Here is a 22,346-nt window from a genome sequence, read left to right as displayed (position 1 = left end):
TATTACTGCCGTTTTTACCCTTTTTTCTTTCTCAGTGCGCATTTTCTTTAAAAAATATGAATTTATCTTAAACCCAGCAATCTTCTGCTTGATATTTTCTCAGCTAATGCCAGACAATTTCTTCCTCCTCCTTCTTGTAAGTCCCCTTTTTTAATAGCTTCTTGTTTGATTTCTTCTGATATACATACACCTATCTCAAGACCTTTATTGTAACATTTATGGGTTCCGTATATGTGTATTCTGCTTTTTTAATATTGTTTCTATGTTTTCTTTAAAGGGAAGTACTACTCTTTAATGTTCCACACACTGGTAATATTTTTATTGGTCAGATAGAGAATATAAGCTCACACATTAGTATGTCAGAGGGAAGAGTAATGAGTTTGCTTTTGTTTTATTAGATGTTAAAAAATGGTTTACCAGTTTCTGAGAATCAGTTGACACTTTTTTCCTCTATACCTCATCCCATTATAATTATCTATGAGGTGTCCATGCTGCTCTGGTTTCATATCTCTTCTGGTTTTGGCTGCAATTCTAACATGTAAATGGCCAAACAATCAATTTATCCCCCAAAATCAGTTGAAACAACAATGTCTGTGGCAGCAAAACTACTATCTTTTTAGAGATATTTTAGCACATTAACAAAATCAATTACTCAGTAAAGGGCTTACATGCTTCAAGATTTTTTTTTTCATCAAACACAGAAATACAACATAGTTCTGCATCCTTGGGAAGGTAAAACTGCTTTATCCAATAGCCTTGGGCTTTGGATCTGAATTTTAGGAGGAGCTGCTTGCTATGACTCTGAGAAGTGCAACTATGAAATCAGAGGGACTTTGGACACAATTAAACTGGCGTTTAATACTGGAGTATTATATCTGTTAATGTCTAGCATCTTTTTGTTCCTGGGAGCATTATTTGGTGATTGCTGCAGATTTCAAAGGAGTGAACCATCTCAAATTCTTCCCAGAGATCTACGTATGATCCATCACCCATCTGAATAGACACACGACTAATAGCAAAATAAAGACCCATGCTGACATGCAACAGGGATCCTTATTTGATCCTAGAATGGATACAATATTTCAGAAAGTCACTGAGAACAAGGATCCCATACACTTAAAGGTGACCTCGGACTGTATATCTGTATACAGGGGGAGATGAATTATTTCTTCATGAGCCACTCTCATAATTAGTCTTTACCATCAAAAAGTATTATCAGAGCTGGCTGGTCACTGGTGAACATCTCCTTTCCCAACCCAATATAAAACCAGCTAGTTTCCAGCCTTTTTCAATGCTACCACATTCTTCTCTTTATTCTTGCTCCTTCCAACCGAGTCACTTCTTCCTTCCTGGTAATCTGTGTGGCACTGTTCTAAAGAAGATTGTTGAAAAAAATGTAAAGGGTCATTGCCAAGACCACTCTTTGCTCTGAACACTGCTTTCTATTGCCGTGACTGCTGAAGTAACAATATACAGTGTGTTTTAGTGTTTTTATAGTGTGTTTTCTGTCAGTGTAAGCAGTGGCTGAAAGCCTCTGCCATGTGCACCACCACACAGTGGATGCATCTTGAAGGAGGTTCTCATGGACCCCCTCATGCCCTAAAGAGCTGTTTCTACAAATGGTACATCTTAGGTAGCTCGGGTCTGTCATAACAAAGATAAAAGAAGGAGAAACATTAGCTGTGGGTGACTGACTGAACACAAATAACTATAGGGTACAGAGGTTTAAAATGCAGCTCATTTCCCTGCTTGACCTAGTCCCAGCCCTTAACTGTAACACCTTGAAGGTAAATGTTAAAGGGGGCAGACATTTTTCCTGCAGGGTATTTCCATCTTGCACACGGTTTCATGAAGTTCTCCTTTTATGATCGCCTTGTGTAATGCTGTGAGCCCAGCAGAACGGGCTGTAGCAGGGTGTTTTGGCATTTCAGTCTTGCACTTGGTCCTTCCAGTCCATGGAATGCCTCCAAGAGAACAGGTGAGTAGTGGCTGAGCAGATCAGCTGATTTCACACACGTATCCACTTTCCTGAACCTGGATGAATATCTGCAGTAATTCTTTGCTAATATTTACTCAAAGAGTTCCACTCTTTGTATGTTATACTATATCCTGCTTCCATGCTTTCTACTTTTTCCTATACATTATTACCTGTGCCTGTTTTGCTGTCTTTTTGTTCTTTTGTTGCAGTCCACTCTGGAAATATTTTGCTCTGTAATTACACACCTAGTAGAGCAGAAGTTTGGTCTGAGATGCAGATATTTGCACTTATAAATATATATAAGGACAGCAGTTCCTATCCCTCTTTATATGTTCATGACTTCATACCACCTTCCACAGTCACCTTCTCAAGACTGCTTCAGGTCATCCAACATCTTTATTTTTCTTAGGTCATTAGGGCCTGTACTGGCCCATCTTCCCTAAATTCCCAACATTTCATTTTTACTAGACATAAGGTCTGAGCCATGTATTGTAAAATAACAGATTTTGCCTGCTACAAATGTGGAACAGGCAAAGCCCAGTTTGTAATCAGTGGTAAGAGAAAAGAGTGTGATCCAGATCAAAACTTTTTCAGGCGTTTGGAAGATGTAAGTTATGGTTTTGATGTTAATGTTCAGGTGTACATCTGAGTGGCCTCAGTGGAGGGCAGAGAATCCCAGTTTAACATCTCTTTTCCAGGGATCACCAGTGGCTGTGTGCTCCTCTCTTACAGGGCATCATGAACCCAGCTCATCATTAAATCAAGAGAGCTGCACTGAAGTAAGTAGAAGAGGGCTGACTCACAGTACCCAAGTATTTACCTCTACTAATTTTTGGTAACAGAATAGAAATTTTCCAGTTAGGTGTATCCAAACAGTGGCTTCCTATGAGACATTTGATGCAAATATGTATTTAAATTTATGTCAAATTTTCAGGGGTTTAGGGAGAATTTGTTCCAGAACAGTAATAGAGGACTATCGAGGGTGTTCAAATAACAGATGCTTTTTCTCATTAGCTTAAATTAAATTATCATAGATAGATAACAAAGAATAAATACCCAGCTAGAATTCTTGCTTTAACTTAATTATTTAGAGAGTTTAAATGTAAGACTGAAGTGCAGCACAAGCTCTGTTCTGAAACCTCATTTAAACAACAAATGTGATCCCATTTGGGGACATAATTTACAAGTAATATGAATCTTTTATGGTTAGATGTTCACATGCACTGATTTTGGGATAAAGGATTCCTATCCCACCTAAAGCATTATATCTGGTTTAAAAATGGTCTATACACTGATATAATGAGCATTCCTCTCTGCAGAACAGGCTGAATGCAAACCTAATGCTATGTGCTTATATATCAAAGACAGTGGGTTTATGGTCATTTATTAAAAATTGAGCTGGCTAATAATTATACCACCAAGTCTACCTCACAAGTTTAACTGAACTTTACCTCAGATCCTAGCTTGACTTACTTTTTTTTTTCCTTTTAAAGAGGCTTTTCAAGTCTTCCCAAAGGACTCGTGCACATTATAAATATCTTTATCTTACTTTTAAGTCTTACATTATTACATAATTTAAAAACAAATTCAATACTGGCAACAGAATTTCCTCTAAGTCATTCTCTGTAAAAATTCACTAATGGCTTCAGAGGCAGCAGCAGCATTGAAAAGGTTACTGTCTGTTCCCTGGATGGCTGAAGAACTACTGCAGTGGTCAGATACCTCTGGAAGTCTGATTATTGAAAGATATATTAAATGAGATCATGAGAAAGATATATTAAATGAGCAAATGTCTCAGGAAACAATTTCACAGGGCAGCCAGAGGGTCTGACCTGGCAGAAAAAGCCAGTATTAGCTGGTCCAGGACACTGCCTTCTTTACTTTATCTAGATAATCAAACAGCAGATGAAATCAGAAATATTAAGAGTTCTGAAAACTATTTTCATCCCACCATTCATATAAAAAAATTGCATTTCTATGCAATACTTTCTATGCTTTCATATGAAAAGAGAATTTGTCTAAGGTTTACATATTCACTTTGTATTGAGACCCAGATGGTTTTTTTTCTCCTTCAGCAACAGATCTGCAGGGATGATGTACCTTGAGGCAGTTTTTCTTTAGGTGATTAGAGCTCTCTTTCCAATCCTTTGCACTATTTGTTGCTACGCAAGCAAGAGACACAGGTGAAACACTAAGCACTTCAGCATCCCTGTCCTTAATTGGGTGGAGATGGGTAGTACTTTCAGGAAATTCACCTTTTGACTTGGAAATCTCTGCACTGCTCTTCCTCTTCTTTAATTTATTTTTAATTGGCTAATCCTGTTTTCCTCTTAAACAGCCTTAAACCTGACTATCCTACATAATCCCAAAATGGCATCACAGTGTGAAAACCATCACATTCAGTCATTTCCCCAATGTAACAATCATGATGGAAATGCAACATAATTTTTTTTTCCTACAGCAGGGTAGGTGCTACTTTCTAAACTTAGCAGAAGTAACTTCCCAGCTGGCACCTTGAACAAATATGGAAAAACAAACAAGTAGGTTGGATTCGATGATCTCAGAGGTCTTTTCCAACCTAACTGATTCTGTGATTCTGTGAAATAAAAGTAGACAAACATTCTATAACTCCCAAAAATGGCAGACAAGTGATCTAGAAGCTGTTTGTTGAAACAAATAATCGTCAGAATAAGTACCTCTAACCACAACCATCAGTCATTAAGTTCATGCAAATGCAGAATTCAACTTTAACTTGTATTTGCATGTATTAACTTATATAATAATAATTAATTATTATTAATAATGAGAAGGGTCAAAACTAACTTGAAAAAATGGCCCTTTCCCCCTCTGTGCACCAAAGGAGCCTTTCATCCAAACTGCCTCAGCATCCTCAGTCCATTCTCACATTAGCTTTGCTCCTTGAATCCCTACTTCACTACTTGCCAGCATAGAAAAGGAGCTAAAGGGAGACTCTGCCTTTCCTCAGCTGCAGAGTCTTGTTGCCCCGCTGTAGGCCTGCTAAGAGGAATAGTCAGGAGTCATCAGCCAAATCCCTGCCTAACAGGTGGGAAATGGGACTTGGAACCAAGCCTTGATATGGACTGAATTTCACTGGGACAGCATCTGAGTATTTTCAGAATTTAAAATACATTTCTGAGATGTGAAAATGTGTAATCTAGTCAACAGGATGTTGCACTTGCAGGTATCCATGGTGTCAAATAGCCAAACAAACAATCACAAGCCACAGGATAATTGTGTAGAAGTTTGATAGAATTAATTACAGAGACTACAGGGTCAATATATTTCATTAATTCAACTGAAGGTTCTACTACAGATAAAGACAGAATATACTCAGAATCCAGGTTTTAACCTGACCAGAGTGTTTTTTGTTCAAAATAGAGTTACGTTTTCTGGCTAAAATGTGTTATCTTAAAGAATATAATTATGGAAAGAACCCTTGACATGCGCATTGGCCACATGGATTTCTGAGGACTCTGCTTATTTCCTGCAGTTGCTGCACCATAGCTCTCAATAAGAACATGCCTTTTCAGGTGTGTTGCTCCCTGTTTAGTCAGCCAAGAGTGAAGCTCTTGGGATTCAGGGTTGTTTCCAAGAACCTGTGACAGATACAGTAATGTTTGTCTCTTCCATCATGGAAAAGGCGCTGTCTGACACCTGTGGAAGCCCTGTGTAAACTGGCATGCTCCTCATACGTGCAGGCTGGTGCTCAGCTCAGTGTATTTAAACTCCTTAGTACACAGCAACACCCACCAAGAATAAATTACTCTTCTATCCACATTAGATGAACCAGGAGACCTCTCCAGGTGAAAGTGCAATTTTGTTTTTTGCAGTCATTGCAGAAACAAATGTATTTAACCTTGTAGGTCTTCATAGAAGACATTCTGGCTGAACAAGAATCCCATATTTGGGATCTGTGTGGTTATAGGTGGTATGGTTACTATCAAAAGAAAGCTTTGAATTAATCTCAGATAAAATAAAGTGAGAGTTCTCTACTTTCTTCTTAATATGAGAAATTATCTTTCAGACACCTATCTGGAGAGCACAGCTTAGTATTAAGCATGCACTTCTGGGTGGAAACCAACTACAAAATTGTATTTTTTGCTGTAGTTCTTGTCCTCTTAGATAACGGTTGAACAAGCTAGTCTTTGTTTTAGATGATGCTTGACTTGAAGTTGTATATTTAGTGTTTTGGCACTAAACAGAACAACCTTTTGGCAATCTCTGTGACTGTGTACTTGCTCAATACTTGGTTTAAAAATACTGTCATGATAAAATGTGCTCTTCACTCTAATAGAAAATACATATTCAAACAGCACAGATTTTGCTGAGAGAATGGGAAATTGCTAAGATGGGAATTCTATACATGAATAGTTTATTAAATTAATATAGCAAGTTATATATTATACTGATATCACTGAAATCATTCTAGTTCTTTGTACGAACTTATAAATATGTATCTGTTCTGGACATAAAGCCATTCAATGTTTCATTCATTACTTGGTAACACCGACTCTTGACAATATCAACCTTGGACTGGCAAAAAGTACTCAGAAATTGCAGAGGGAAATAGATGCCAGAAGCCAGCCAGGCAAGTGCTTACAGTTTGTTATAATACCCAATTAGCAGGTTGTAAAATAGGATCCTTTCACTTCCTGTTTCACATGAGGTAGGCTTACAAGTCTTATGCTTCCAGAGCATTCCTGCACATCCTTATGCATGTCATGTCTGCTGCCAGGAATTTTTACTGCAGTTTCATCCTGATTAGAGAGATTTTCAAGACAGACTTCAGTTTGTAACTACCAGTGGTTCTTATGATGATTACATTTCCTGTTAGCAATAGGAAAAGACCTATGGCTATCCTCAAATAATGCAGTCAAGGATATGCTAGTCAGACTCCAGGTGCTGAAGATATAAAAACCAATTGCCAATATCCAGGATAGCTGCAAAACTCTCTAAATATATTTTTTGCTGTAGAGGGTAAACCTTCTCTTTAGGCTCAGTGATCTTGCAGATGATGCTAGTGACACATGAAGGAAGTAGTCTGTCCATAACACCTCCTGCTCAGTCCAGCCCCTCTCAATGCCATTTCCAGCTCTTTCAGCTCACCTTAACCAGAGTTGCAATGTCTTCAAGAAACAGTGAGCTGTAAGCAAATCTGGTTTGGGATTGTGGCCAGAGTTTAAGATGCAGCATTACCATTGTACAGCATACTACCTACAATTACCATTCCTTCCACTTTTCCTCCTTAATCTCCCAATATTCGCATAAGAAGGGAACAAGAAGATTCTCTGCACACCAACCACTCAGTGTGGTGGCACTTCCATCATGAGTAGTTTTATTTTTTGTAGTTACTGGAATGAAGAGAAGTAGTAATGCAAGGGAGATCTGTCTGGAGCTGTTTCTCCAATACACTGTGTCACACCATTTCTTCCTTGCTTTGAACAAGCACATGTCAAGAAGGCTGCCAACAAAAGCATTGTTTCTGACTTTCAGTGTTTCAACAAATACTGTTTTGACACTATGAAATGTGGCTCTGAGTTTTAAATACCTTGTATTCAGGGAATGGCAAGGGCATTCTTGATTGAACTTGTGCACTGACTGTGGGCACTTAAAATCCTCACCAGTGCCACAGCTTTGGCCTCCACCCTTTCTTAGCATTTAACCTGACATTGTTATTAAATACTGAGCTTTGTTATACACTGCCCTAGACAGTGGTTAGGCTTGTTGTGTATTTAAGATTTTAATAGGATTTGTCCTGGCTAATCTTACATGTTGTAACTCCATAGTGTAAAACTCATTCCTCTTTATACAGGGAAAGTGTCCTTAGACCCATTTATTTACTTATTCATGTATAGTGGCTCTGACCTGCTTTTTCAGGCATTTCTATCCTATCCCTTTATTTACCAATGTGGGAACCAGCACAAACCATCATCCTTTTAATTTCTCTGATTTTTAAACTTCTAAGCTAGGACCCTAATACATACTTATTTTTACATAAAACACACACATACAAAAAAAAAAACAAAAAACAAAAAAACAAAACCAAAGGGGGCGGGGGGGAGGAAACTAAACCCCAAGCCTCCTTATTTCAGTTTCGAAGTTAGAACAATGCAAATTCTAAACCCAAGGAATTGTCCCCTAGCTTCTGTAAAAGTACATTGTCAAAGTACATTGCTTATCAAGGTGGATCATCTCCCAGGACAACTGAATTTAGTGGATTGCATAACACAGAGATAATCATTACTTCATAAGAATTGAGAGAAAAGCCTTTGCTTTGAGAACAGTATAGTAAGTTTTGTGATTATCTGCAAAGGAATCCTTCAGTGGAAGAAGTTTAATTGACTATCAAGATTTTATAGGTCAGATACACTGGAACCTCTTTTTACTACTTAAGAATCTAGGATATTATAATGTTACATAAGAGAAAATGTACCAAATTTTAGGAAGAACTCTTAGTGATACTTATCAATTCAGCTTGGAACTGCTAGAAGGTAAAGTGATTTCACATTATTGATTACAACATTGCATGTGGTATTTCCTCAGCCACCCTAATCAGTGTAAATGTAATGAATTCATGTGACCCACGACAAGGTGGTTCAAACGAGGGTCTAGCTTGATGGAGCTTCAAGCCACAGCATGCACAAACTGCTCAGTACTTACTAAGTGTTATACAAATCATAAAAGAAAGAAATCATTTAAACCTTTCAATCTGTAGTAGCTACAGTGCAGGTTGAAGTACACCACAGAACATAGAGAACAGGCTGAAGTGACTCTTGTACAGCTCCAGTGTGGCTACATGCAACCCAAACCCACACAGTGAAAGACTTCTCTTGCTTTTTTAATCTGCAGACAATATCCTTTCTTGATCTGATCCACCTTCACTTGTGTGGGACAAAACTGGACTGACTTCCTGGGAACTGAAACTCTGTATGAAAAACAAGGCTGCCAAACTGATTTTAACCAAATTTTGACATAAATCTTTCAGCAAACTGAGTTAGTGTTCAGCTGGGAAATGCTTCAGCTGCTGATGTATGCAGTGTAGGTTTTTCCCCCTTGATTCTTCCCTTAGAAAAGGAAGACTCTGTCATTTAGCAATGTTGAGTATATAACAAGGAAAACAGCTTTTCAACAGATGCAGGCAATTCTCTGTCATCGGGAATCCCTGAGCCAAGAAGGGATGTTTGCCTAAATGATTTGCCCTAAATGTAAATTGGTAAGTTACATGAAAAAAGTACAGGATAAAATACGTATGAGGGCATGGTCTGGGATATAGAGGACTCTGATTCAACAAAAGTGATTACCTGATTGTTTTAAGTCTTTGAGTCAAGAAATGTAGTGTTTGGAATACCACTGACAAAGCATGGGACTTGCAGGTTTCCTTCTGTGCAGCCCAGCTGAGTTATGCTGAACCGCTTTGAAATTCCCCAGCGTAAGAGCCTTGGTTTCCCGGAGCCTTGAATTCAATCCAAAACTGCAGAAAAGAAAGCGCTCCCCACCTGTTTGCAAGAATGATTCAGAGAGAACAAATGAACATACAAAGGAGTTCCAAAACTGCAGGATCCACACCATAAAAGCAAACTTACTTTTCCTGTTTCTCTTCTTGTTGGACAGAAACACAAAATGGAGATGAACAGGCTTCTGGATCGTGTTTATTTCAGAAGGCTTAAGAACGCACTACCTGCTATGAAACATATGTCAAACTTTAGATTGTGGAGAGTAATTTATTTGTTTATTCTTGTGAAGACATGAAAAAAGTCTCCTCATTTCATGGCAATATTTTCTCTATCAAAAATGTTATTGCATTGATAAGGCTAAAAATGGAAAACAGCCCTTTGTGTCAATATTAATCTGAGATAAATTTCAATTAGAAACCCTACTTCACCTTCAATTTCCAAAAGAGTCAGCTTTTTACAGAAATAATTTTTGCATTCATTTCCATGAGCATGTAATTAGTTAACAATGGACAAGCTTTCTTCAAATCTCTTCAGTATACATTGCATAGAGATTGTAAGCTTCTCAGTTCAGATCTGCATTTGATGTATTCATTACTGCCTATTTTAATTAATCTAGTGCAGTATTCTATCTATAGTGTCCAAAATTCCTTTCAGAAACTTTAACAACATTCCTAAATTATTAAGAGCAATATAAAGAAGAGACACCTGTGTTTTATTGTGTTGTATAAAAGGAATCATAGCTCTTCTACTCCACATTTGTATAAAAAGCCATCAGCTCATAATGTATTAGAACTCATCAGCTCAGCATGTATTAGAACTAACCACATACAGAATGTCACATCTAGCGTGACTACAGACAGCCACTTCTTACTTTTCTAATCAGCAGCTTACAAAAATCAGTTTCAGATCTGAAATCTACATGCCATTCTCTCTGTTCAATTTATTACTAATAATTTAGACTCTACCTTCATTTCATCAGAAATATTGTTAGCACTCAAAGGAGGTGAAGAGTCAGAAGATATATTCTAAAAATTAGACGCCATCTGCAACAATCACTACCAGCTTAAAACATCAATCTCCTACTGAAGACTGACAGGCGAACTGACATGGATAGTGTTTGTTTGAAGATGGCAACAGAAAAGAGAAGAATAATCTTCTCTTCATCCCTAACTCTGCAAGTCATTTCAGGTCATGGTAAGAAAGTTCAGTCCATACAATTCTTATTTTCAAAACATGAACACACAACACCAGTTTTCAGCCATTTGCAGCAACCAACCAAAGCAGATAAGGATTTTCAGAGTTTTCAGATCAATAAAGCCGAAAACTGACTATAAAATGGTCAACAGGCAATTCATCCACTGACGTGTTGAATGTTCAATACAGTACAAGTCTAGCTGCTCAAGTCTGACAGCATTCTTGTTTTATATCATACTTCAGCACTGCAAATGATAAGGGGTCTGACAACTCAGCTTAGCAAACTCTGCAAGACCAATTAGTCACCTCCATGATGCATATTTAGAGAATATATCTAAAACCCACGGTCTGTGATAACTTACAACACAGAACCCATGAGAATTTCTCATGAGTAGTTCTGTCCCTGCTCAGACTCACCGAGGAAGGGTTACTTACGTGAGCAGGGAGTGCAGGCTATCAGAAGTCACAGCGTGCCATCTTTGTGCGTATGCAGGATTGCACAACCCTGAGGCTCTGATTGGATCCTGCTGCTCTCCACTGGACTGTGTGCACATCAGGCACCTGCTGCAGGGAGCTGAACCCGGATTCGAGGTTCAATGAGAGCACACTCTGAGCATGATGGTTGTCCTTGGTCCTCTCTCACTGCATGGAGAATTTGGCCACTGCAGAGTGAAATGGCACACAGATGTCACCGTGTCAAAATTCTCCCTTATTTTAAATAGTTTTGATGTTGTGCATATTTATTAAAACTGGAATTTTCACACTTGATGATTTTTTTTCTTCTAGATTCTGTGCTGGACACTTCAACATCTCAGCTGCAGAATTGTAGGACCTTCACAGTTCTATCTAAAGATATGCAACTACCAAAATATAGTTCAGTATTTTTAAAATTAATCCTAGGGGTGTTAGACCATTTGCCCCCCAAATTACTATGCCTTATTTAGCAATATGTAAAATAAAGATAGTATATCCCAAGTACTTCAAAATGTATTTTCAAAAGCAATACACTACTATTGATGAACTTCTCAGGGACTCCAGTGATGGGCACCACAGAGAAGTAACTGAGGAGATTGCTGACTGTATTCAGTGAGGATTGAATAACACAGAGTAACAAAATGTTAGGACACATAGGTAAAAATAATTGAACAGGAAAAACATTCATTATCTAAGCTCTGTCTAAAAAAAGCAAGAACCCTCTAAGAAACATAACATTTCACCCATGTAATTTAAAACTATTTCATGGAACTGCACTGATGGTCTTAACATCAATACCTCCTAGTGTTTTGACATTGCAAACTTAATAATACTTTATAAAAATAAAGTAAGCTCTCCTTATAATTTACTAAAATAAAAATAAAACAATAGATAAAAAACTATGAATCAATAAACCCTCATATTAATAACTATGTAAGTGAGCATCAGGTTTGTCTCCAAAGTTATTATGATTCTTATCCCAGTTACTGCAATAAAATCTTACAGAAATGATAGCAGTCCTTTAATGTTTATAAACCTTAGCCAAATTTCCAAATGAAATTAATTTATTGCAAATTTGTGCATCCCTGCATTTTGTTCAACATTTTCCATTAGTTTAAGTCTTTATGCTGTACCATTATCCAAGTTTGTGTACTGAAATGCTGAATACAGAAAAGGACTTTTAAAAGTAACTTTAAAAGTTACTTCACAATAGAGTTTGAACACACATACACAGATACCCTCATGCAATGTGCTCTCCCTTCAAGAAGGATGACATAACAGAAGCTTAAATTATTAATGTGAATGGCAATATTTGAACTGAAATACTAAAGAAGTCTCTGCTAACTTTTATACCACTTCTATAAATTTAGTTAATTTCTCTGAGTCTTGAATAATACATGGACCAAAGGATTTTGTTTCTTTTTCCAGGTTTGTCCTTGCTTGTATGCATTTCATTATATCCTCCATGCTTTTTTTTTGTTTGGTTGGTTTTTTTGTTTGTTTGTTTGTTTTTTGTTTGTTTGTTTGTTTGTTTGTTTTTTGGAATAAGAACGTCTGCCACTGATTTAACATAAGGGAATATACTCAAGGGTCTTAGAATTTCTGACAAAACTTGCTAGTGGTAATAGTATATATATATATCCAATTATGCACAGTCTGTAGTTTACATTATTACAAACAAACAAAAAAATATTGTCATTCAGCAGGATTGTGTCCACCAGAGTATATTAATGCAGATTTTTTGAGTTTGTGCATCACCAACAGGTTCCTTTGAGAGTTTATAGGTACTGCTCAGCATAGCCCTCCATTTCACCCACTTTTTGAGTAGTTGTACCATTTATTTTTCTGAGCCTGCAAACACCAATTGCTTTTAAAGACTGATTTTTGATTTGGGTCACTAAGGCACTGCATAACACACCCCAGATTTCAGCTGGCTTTACACAGTGCTGCAATGGCCCTATGGAATTGCATAGGTCTAGGTAGAGCTCTGATCCCAAACACAATGCTGCAGTGTCAGTGCCTCAGAGAAATGCACATTCTCTTAGGTGCAACTTCATATTGATGCAGTGACACTATTTCCTATTATGAATTTACCTTGGCGGCTGCTAGCAGAGGGATCTCTGCAACACGCACCACTGCACAATGTAAATATGCCCTCCAGTATGTGTGTGTACATCAGTTTTTTAGTCTATAATACCAATTGCAAATATTGGCATGCATGGTTGTGGTGTCTGTGTTTACAAACTGTAAAGAGGCTTAAGTGTTTATCCCCTTTATACACAGAGATATCCTGGACGTGTTCAGACAACATGGAAACCCTGCTCTGGCTCCCATATTCATACTTCTCATGGAACAGGGTGCACATTGCTTTTCCTTTACTAACTCTGCCAGGATCTTTACTAGCTTTCTATAGGGGGAATGTCTTAATGCAGTACTCTAAGTTGTTCTCTGACAGATTTGCTTCCCAGAGGATAACAGTTAAATAAAATGAAAGATATTATACTCAGTATCTTTTACTTCCTAATCATATCAGTATTAACCAGCCTCTTATGTGGCAGCTAGTCAGTCTCCAGTGCCTGATTTAAAATGTTATGCTTTGCTTGGGTTCTTCTAAATGGCACTTCAAGCTTTGAAATTAACAGATCAGAAACAGATCTTAATCAAATTACATATGACTTGTTTTGAAGTAAAACATAGAGATTGCAATGGAGGTTAGAGCATTATGTATTGCTCCTCTACAATGCACACACTAAAAGACAGGAGAACTACTCATGCTGATGAAATGGCTTAAAATCTCAGTTATAATGTGATTTGATTTTCAATTAATGAGTTTTATCTAAGCATTTGGAAGTAAATGAATGGATCAATGGCTCTGTGTTTGACTAGAAAAGAACATAAAAGGAGTTGGATCCCTGTTTTAGTCTTTAGCTACAGCTTTACTTTAGATAGAGTATATTGTGTCATACTATGAAATACTGCAGCTGATTGAAATGTAGTTCATCTTCACATAAGTAAGAGAACACCTATAATGTTAATGAACAACTTTTAAGCTGAAATTGATCAGTTACCTCACTTTTCTATAGAAGCTTTAAGATAAAAATAATACATTTGAATTTGCACAGGTCAAAATTCAGGGACAATGAGAATGGTACTTCAGCTCAATTCCATGCCAAGTCCCAGCATCACTCTGGAGCTTAACCATGGCTTCAGAATTGACCAAATGACAAGCCGAGAAAAGCCAAGCGGGCAGTGCCTTGTTAACTTGCATTTTAGCCCTCACACAGAGGAAGTGCTGTAATTCCTGTCTATTACACATGCTTTCCTCCTTTCCCTGAAATGAATACTCCCTACTCCAGTACAGCACTAGGTGGATTAGATAATGTTTTGCATTCTCCTATAAGTTCATCATTCTGTCTTTTTAAACTATAAATGGAGACACTGATTTCTGCCATTATTGCACCCAAAAGTTAACCAAGTTTGCTATCACATTTTATTTGCATTCTACAGTGGGTATCTATGAAGATAAGATATGATGGTCTCATTTTATTTTATGAAAAAGGAGACTCAGAAATCATGAGTAAGATGTGTAAATAACATTACCACCATGTAGCATTTGATCACGTAGGGTTAAAAAGAATAGATCTGAAAATGCTAACAAGTCTTTTACTGAAATATTTCACTCAATTTAATATTGCGGATGCTGAGAGTAGGAATACGATCCTGTGAAAAAGGAAGAGAAACTAAAGAAAGAAATTTCAGGGTTTTCAGATCAAATGCAATGGTAAAATCTTCTATATTTTCTGTTAAAAAAAAATAAAAGTAGGTACATCAATAAGTTCTTCTAATATATTAATATTTCCATTTATGCAGTCAGGTGTATGGATTTGATCATAAGGAGGTGCAAAAATCAGACGTGTTACTCCCAACTAATTTTTAAAATATACTCTCACGTATCACCTGTGTATGTCTCTTGAGTGAATGAAGGTGAAATACAATTTGAAGAGGAATTATTTCTTTGAATAATTAATAATGCTACTAAATCAATTTATCATAAATATTTGAGATTATTTTTGCAAGTCTCATACATTTTAACACATTTTATAACAATTTCTGAGAAGAAATAGCACAAGATAAGAAATTTATTATGGCAAGAGTCGCATGTCATAGTCAATTAACCACTTAGTAGTGTCAGGAGAGTTGATTCATCACATATATGAGATTTGAAAATTTCAGTCAAAAATACAGATATAGGGAATCACTTCTGATGGTGCCTTCAAGCTCAATTAAACGGGTTAAACTGAACTGTAAACCAGTTTCAGCCTAGTTGTGATGACCGGACTGGGATGTCTCAAAGATCACAGTGCTTCCCTGAACATGCAGGAAATGTATATGAAACCACAGCATAGCAACTGTTGATATGAATTGATTTTTAGTGGTAAGAAATACAATGATTCATAAAGTATATATTTCTTCTTACTAACATAATCTCTTAATAAGCTTATGTGTGTTACCCACATGAGTTTACCATACTATTTTATCATTACTTTAATTACATACCATTTAAATCCATTAATTTTTTTTTTCCTAGATCTTCATCCAGGAACTTTGATAATAACCATTAGAGACAATGATACTTCCTTAAATTTTCACTGCATGTATTTCTGTATGTACAAGTATCTTGTAGGCATCTTCTGTTTCTTGTTAAATAATGCTAAGTAAATTCTACAGACTTACACATCAGTGAGGTTGCCAAAGATATAACTCATGACTGAAACTGAACAATTCTTTTCCTCAAAACTTCCAACTCAATTTTCTTATGTCACCTTTATTTAAATAGTTGTACTCTTAAAATATTCAGGACAACCAGCATATTTCTTGCTTTTGTTCGCTACTTAGGTAAAAATTGTGCCTTTTATTTCCCTCTTAGTGTTGAAGTTACTTCTTCAAATCTAACAGAGAGTAGATTTTTATTCGATATTAGGAAGAAATTCCTTTCTGTGAGGTGAGTGAGATGCTGGAACAGTTGCCCAGAGAAGTTGTGGATGCTCCATTCCCTGAAAGTGTCCAGGTGTGACAGGGCTCTGAGCAAGCTGGTCTAGTGGAAGGTGTCCCTGTCCATGGCAGGGGGTTGGAACTGGGTGATCTTGAAGGTCCCTTCCAACACAAACCATTCTATAATTCTATGATTCCATGATTCCATGATAATTTTTCATAAAACATAATAGAAAATCATATTTGAGAGAATTTCAAATGGACATTTAGTCTATTCTCTTGCCCCAGAGCATTATCAACAGCACTTAGACCATTCTCATGTAGGTCTTTTGCTAACCTAGGTATTTTGCTAACCTAGTGATGGAAATTGGACTGTATTCTTAGGCAACCTAAATGAATATTTCACTACCTTTTCAATGCACCTCTAACATCCCTGCATAATAGCTAAACTTCATTCCATTTTGAACATAGTTATGACTCCAAAGAATATGGAGATTACACCAGTACCTTCTTCTTTGCAGGAACTGTTTGAACCCATGTGGGATTATGGGATCTGCTGTCTTAGTGAAAGACTGTGTTTCTCTACACCCCAGGGTAAAACACTATAAAAGGTTAATATCCCAAAGTGCTAAAGCTGTAAATAACTATTTTAACATACTCAAAAACCATTCTTCACTGCCTCATTGCTCCTAAGCAATGATAAGGAATATTCCAGAAAATATTATTGCATATCTGTCCTTTAATATCTGTAGATATCACATGGATTTTTTTAAATCATAGGTAGAATCCAACTAATTTTTAATGGTGAAATCATGTTAGAAGGGAAACAGCTGAAATAACCCTAAAATTGCCCATATGAGAAGAGGAGTCCCTCAAGGACAGGGCCATATTACTGACTTGCCAACACAGAAGGATTCTCATTGTGTACACCTGTGTTGTGCTTGGCCAGTGGGATAACTGCTGACCTTAAGTGGCATTTGATGTCTTCATTTTCACAAGCAAAGTAGCTACATAGGCAGGTGCAAACCCATTTAAAAAAATTTGTACAGGTGGAACTTTATTGGAGCTTTTGAGAAGCTAATTATCATCACCTGCACTAAGAAGGAAAAAAAAAAAAAAAAAAAAAAAAAAAAAAAGTTAAGTAATTTACTCAAACTTCCTGCTCAAAAGTCACCCAGAAGTCTCTTAAATTGTGTTTATCCCACAAGAAACAAAAATTTGAGAAGACTAGCCTAAGCAAAAATTCTTCTTGCTCACTTCATGACATTTCGTCAAAAATGTGGAGAGAATACTCCTCCTAGAGTGTAAATAGCTGAGGGAAAGTCAGAGCATCCTCTATTTACCTCTGCACCTGCAAAAGAAAACGAAAATGTCTGAAGCCCCACCTTTTAAGAGCCTTGTGAAACAACCTGGGAACCGAGCCAAATTCTGCTCTCTCACTATATAAGAGTTGGGAACAGACAGGTGTTTCCTCAGAGGCAGGTTGTTCGGTAGGTTCTACCGGACCTCCAGAGATGGGTAAAGGTGGTGGGACACAAATACCACTATGGATATCAATCCTAGCCCTGGTCTTCATACAGATCAAAGGTAGGAAGATTCACTTGCTTGGCATTTTTACTGTTTTAAAGAATTTATAACTTGCTTTGGAGTTTGAAGCATTTTTTTTTCCCTTGGCTTTGTGAAGTTAATGAACCTGTTACCTTCATGCAAGATTTTATTTTCTGCTTAAAAATACTTTCTTTCCTAAGAAGAGAAAATTAACTCTTTTGAAACTGTCATCCTATTTTTCTCCAGTTGAAATCTGGAACAGCTGCACTGCATTGAGTGGAACTTTCTCTGAACTTCTATATCTACAAAAATGCCTCCAGATTTGCATTTAGCTTTTAATATCCACTTTAAGGTGGTATAGCATTTCTAAATGTACAAACCAAAAGGTACAAAGGTACCTCTGGAAAGGAACAAATCAACTAAGGAGTATGTCTGCATGAATTATTAAATACTCTGTTTATCAGCTGATGATAGAGTATTGAAGAAAGGGAGGATTTTGCTTGAAAATCATCAGGCAATAGGTTTTAAAAATTAATTTATTCTTGCTTATGAGATTGCATAGAAGCTTAGCACACAGAGTTGGTTTTCAATGGACTGAAAATAAATGGAACTGCTATCAATATTCTGAGGGCACTTAATAGTCACAGATGGATGGAAACCCCTTTAATTTTTTTTCCTTTGCCACCTGATAATTTCCCTTTAAGGTAACAACAATGTTAGTTTTAAATGCATTTTGATCTCTAGTGCAGATCCTGTTGTATGATTTCATATTTTTCCTGCTCCTAGGTAGTTCCATAGTAACTTGTGTTAAGAAGTTGTAGCATCAAAGAATAGCCTATGACAGGACTAGCTGTAGCATTAGCAAAACATGCAATGGCAGCAGGGATCTGCAGTGCATGTGGCATGAGACAGAGCAGAGCCACACAGTATGTGGAGAGAGAAGAAAAACTCTCTGAGGCTGGGCACTGAAGGAGCCCAGAAGCACTGAAAGGTTCCTACCTTAAAAAGGGACACACATCCTCTAATCCCTGCTCTTTGGCCAGGAGGACTCTTGCAGGGTTCCTCTCAGCTCTGCTTTCAGTCTTAGCCCCTCTAGTGGTCCTAACCACAGAGTGCCCTTGTGAGGGGCAGCAGGGGGTGAACCTCCCCTTGCACTTTTCTCTGGCCAGAATAGTCTTTGCCTCAACCTGCCCTCTGATGAGCTCTCACTAAACAGTGCATTAAAAGCCCCGCTGGATAATGCATGTATTCTAGTTCTGATGCTGCACTGGAATGGAATGAAAAATGGTTTCTTTGCTTTAGGGTGAAATCAACAGGCACAAATGTATCTATTGGAAAGACCTTGCCTTCTGTGTGATGTGGCTTTTGCATTTATTTTCCTTCTGTGGCTCATTACAAAGAATATCAAAGCCAAAGTTACTCTGTATTTTCTAGTTTCAAGCAAAGATCAGTCCTCTAACTCTAAAGTTAATTCTTTGCGTACAAAAGGGACTTATTTGAAAGCCATCTAACTAGAAAAAAAGGTTTTACTGATGCTTAAAGCACAGAGTGATCATAAAACCTAAGAAATTTAGGTCCTTTATCTGAAAAGCTTCTAAGGGGATCCAGGGGTGTACTGTGACAGAATAAGGACCTGCTCAAATCACCACATGTATGTTTTTGATTGCTTCCCTGCAGTAATTTATTACTCAAAAAGTTAAAAAAGGAAAAGGCTGAAGGGGTGGTGTTTGGCCATCATTGCATGTAGCACGGGTCCTGATGCATTTCTGGCCTCCTGTACATAAACATATCTTTTTCATATACTGAGTCTTGCACATTTAAACAGATATAATTGAGACATTATGAGGGGATTCAAGAAAATTAGACATTCACATTTCCTTTACTATTCTTCTCGATGCAGTTCAAGCCCAGGGTGGTGAACAACCAACAAAGTCAGAGTATGTTTCTCCATCTCTCCTGCAGCGACAAAAATGTAGGTACTTTTATGCTGATCTCTTTCTAAGGTTTTGTTCCAAATAGAGGTGATAAATAGTAAGATTATGAGAATATTTTGATTCCTAGCTACACACATACCACATACAATAAAAGAGAAGCCCTCTGTACAATATATCCAGTTCTCAGACAATCTCTGACTGCTCTAAGCTTGGGAATTTCCTCTGAGATCTGGCCCAGTGGATCTGCTCTACTGATACGATACAGTTATCTAATCTTTGACTTCACGAAAGGTACATAACTTATATCTAAAAGTGTATTTTCAGAAGAGGTGTGTGTTTACATACATATCACCAAGGTACTTGATAGTAGGTAATAAAAGGCACATTTTTTTACACTGTGTCAAGATGACTGCATTACTCACAAGAGAATAAGAAAGCTGTAACTACCTTAAACATTAGAATAATTATGTACTACAAGATCATGCATGACACATAACTGGACAGTGCAAAATAAGGGTGGAAGGATCCAAAGCTGACTGGTGTATTAGTGATGACAGTCACTGAAATAATTGGTCATTAAGTTGCTCTGCAAAATGTGTCCACAGATTATTTAAAAATAGCTGTTGTAGTCAGTATTACAATACAGTGCTCTGAGGATCATATTGCTGCTTTTGAGTTCAGAGTATCAGGGTCAGCATCAGATGGAAGTCTTGAACAAATGATGGAAGAAAGTACTACAGTCTGTGCAATTTAGCTGTTAGTGAAATTTATAGAAAGACAGAACATAAAGCATTATGTAAAAACCACTAATAAGACCTTGTGGAAAGTTTCCACTAGAGTGTAACTAGTAGGAAATATTATTCACTAAAAAGATTAGCCAATCTCTACCCATGTTTTAGGACTTCAGAAAAGATTAAACCTGGTCATTTTTTCTCCTTTCTATTTTCTACCAGCTTTCAAATCCCAAGGAGTGACAATCATTCCACCTTTTCAAAACACACTGAAAGTAAAGGGTAAGTAAAACAAATGTCATGGCTCAGATATCTGTGCCCTTGTTAATGACAAAGAGCATGGAGTGACTGGAAAAAAAAAAATGTGTAAGAACCTTTAGCATCATAAAACAAAAAATTAACAGAAAATTAATTTTAAGGGGTAATACAGATAATGTAAATGTGAATCTAGGGCTTCTGACTCATTGTTCTATGATGCAGCTGTAAGAAAAATTTTTAATATATATATATTTAAATATGCATATGTATTGTACATGTTTTTCCATGTACATTATACAATACACTGGTATTATATATATTTCCAGTGAAGTGAGGAAAATACTAGTGTGCTGAAAACTGTTGAGGCACTTATCCAGGGAATAGGGTACTATTCAAGCAGGCTGAGTGTAAATGTGGAAAGGGATTGGGAAGATAATCAAGGATTTTTGGAGAGTATGCTTGCAAGGAAAGGAAGACTGAAAAGAAAGAGATTTCTATAATGGGCTGGGGGAGGATTAGGGAGGTGGAACCCCTTCAAGGTGAAGTGTAATTTTGGCACAAGAACACCCAGGCATACATGGGACAGGAATATATTTTGGAAGATGTTGACCAAAGTCTTCCAGCCATTTAGAGGTTGTGGGTATGAGTGGTCTTCCCAAGTAGGAGTATCAGCTAGTTTTAAACTAGCTTTAAAATGGTTTTATGATGAAATTTTACATACATACATTTAAGAAAGGATTATGGGATAGGGAAGTCATCAGAACTAGAGCACTGGATCTAGTGACCCCAGAGGTCTTTTTTGATCCTAGGCCCTATATCCCTATGCAACACTGATTAAGCACAAAAAGCAACTGAAATAAATAAATAATGACAAATAAATATCTTGACAAAACAGAAAAAAAGATGAGTTTTTTGGAAAGAGGCTGGTGAAAGAAGCAGGAGGGATAAAACATCTACAGGGAGCATATTACAAAAAACTACAGAAAATTCTTATTGCTTATTTTGAATCCACAGCTGGCAACCCCTCTCACAATGGCCGTGTGTGCAGCACATGGGGTAACTTCCACTTCAAGACCTTTGATGGGGACATCTTTTACTTCCCTGGGGTCTGCAATTACATCTTTGCATCCAACTGCAAGTCTTCCTACGAGGACTTCAACATCCAGATTAGGCGTGCCATGGTGGAAAATACTACTGTGATCACTCATGTCATCATGAAGCTGGAAGGAGTAGTGATTGAACTGACCCCCAGCTCTGTCCTGCTTGACAACAAACTGTATGTTCCTACCTTGTTCTGGGCTCTTTGAACAAGTATCCCTTTCCCTCATCTCATCATTGCTCTCAAGCAGTGGGAGGGCTCAGGTCCTTCCTGAAGTGGTAACAAAAACAAAGGAGGGCTTGACAGCAAGCTAAGTGTCTCTTGTACAGATTATCCCTGTGGCTGTTTTGTTCAGATGAGCTGTATCCAATATACTGTCCCACTGCTACAATAGTGTATGTATGTAAGCAATTAAGTCTGTAAGCTGCATTCTTTACACCCTTGAAGTTAGTAGTTTCTATTACTCTTACCACAGCAGAATCCCTGTGAGGAATTTTTGACAGCTTTTGTTCTTGCACTGAACAGTGTGCAGTAAAGCAGTGACTGCTCTTCAGCTTGTACCTGAATTGATTTTAAATTATCTGTTTGCTATCTATGTAGCAATTGTAGCACTGACTTTTGCATGGGGTATGAAACCTACCCAAAAATGCCAGGTAAATATTT

General features: G+C 37.3%; 1 protein-coding gene across 1 annotated transcript in view; it reads left to right on the top strand.

The window, feature by feature from the left end:
- The first annotated feature begins 17,627 nt into the window (after window positions 1-17,627).
- MUC5AC (mucin 5AC, oligomeric mucus/gel-forming) overlaps window positions 17,628-22,346 on the top strand; it is a 36,449-nt gene continuing 31,730 nt past the window's right edge. Inside the window, exons 1-4 of the mRNA XM_041481116.1 lie at window positions 17,628-17,700; window positions 19,562-19,633; window positions 20,549-20,608; window positions 21,599-21,860. Coding sequence (XP_041337050.1) covers window positions 17,628-17,700; window positions 19,562-19,633; window positions 20,549-20,608; window positions 21,599-21,860 — 467 coding nt within the window. The remainder of the gene's footprint in view (window positions 17,701-19,561; window positions 19,634-20,548; window positions 20,609-21,598; window positions 21,861-22,346) is intronic.

Source organism: Pyrgilauda ruficollis, unplaced genomic scaffold (assembly GCF_017590135.1).
Source record: "Pyrgilauda ruficollis isolate IOZ18807 unplaced genomic scaffold, ASM1759013v1 scaffold55, whole genome shotgun sequence".
Classification (NCBI taxonomy): domain Eukaryota; kingdom Metazoa; phylum Chordata; class Aves; order Passeriformes; family Passeridae; genus Pyrgilauda; species Pyrgilauda ruficollis.
Note: the sequence above shows the minus strand (reverse complement) of the source record. Positions and strands in the feature narration are given on the sequence as shown.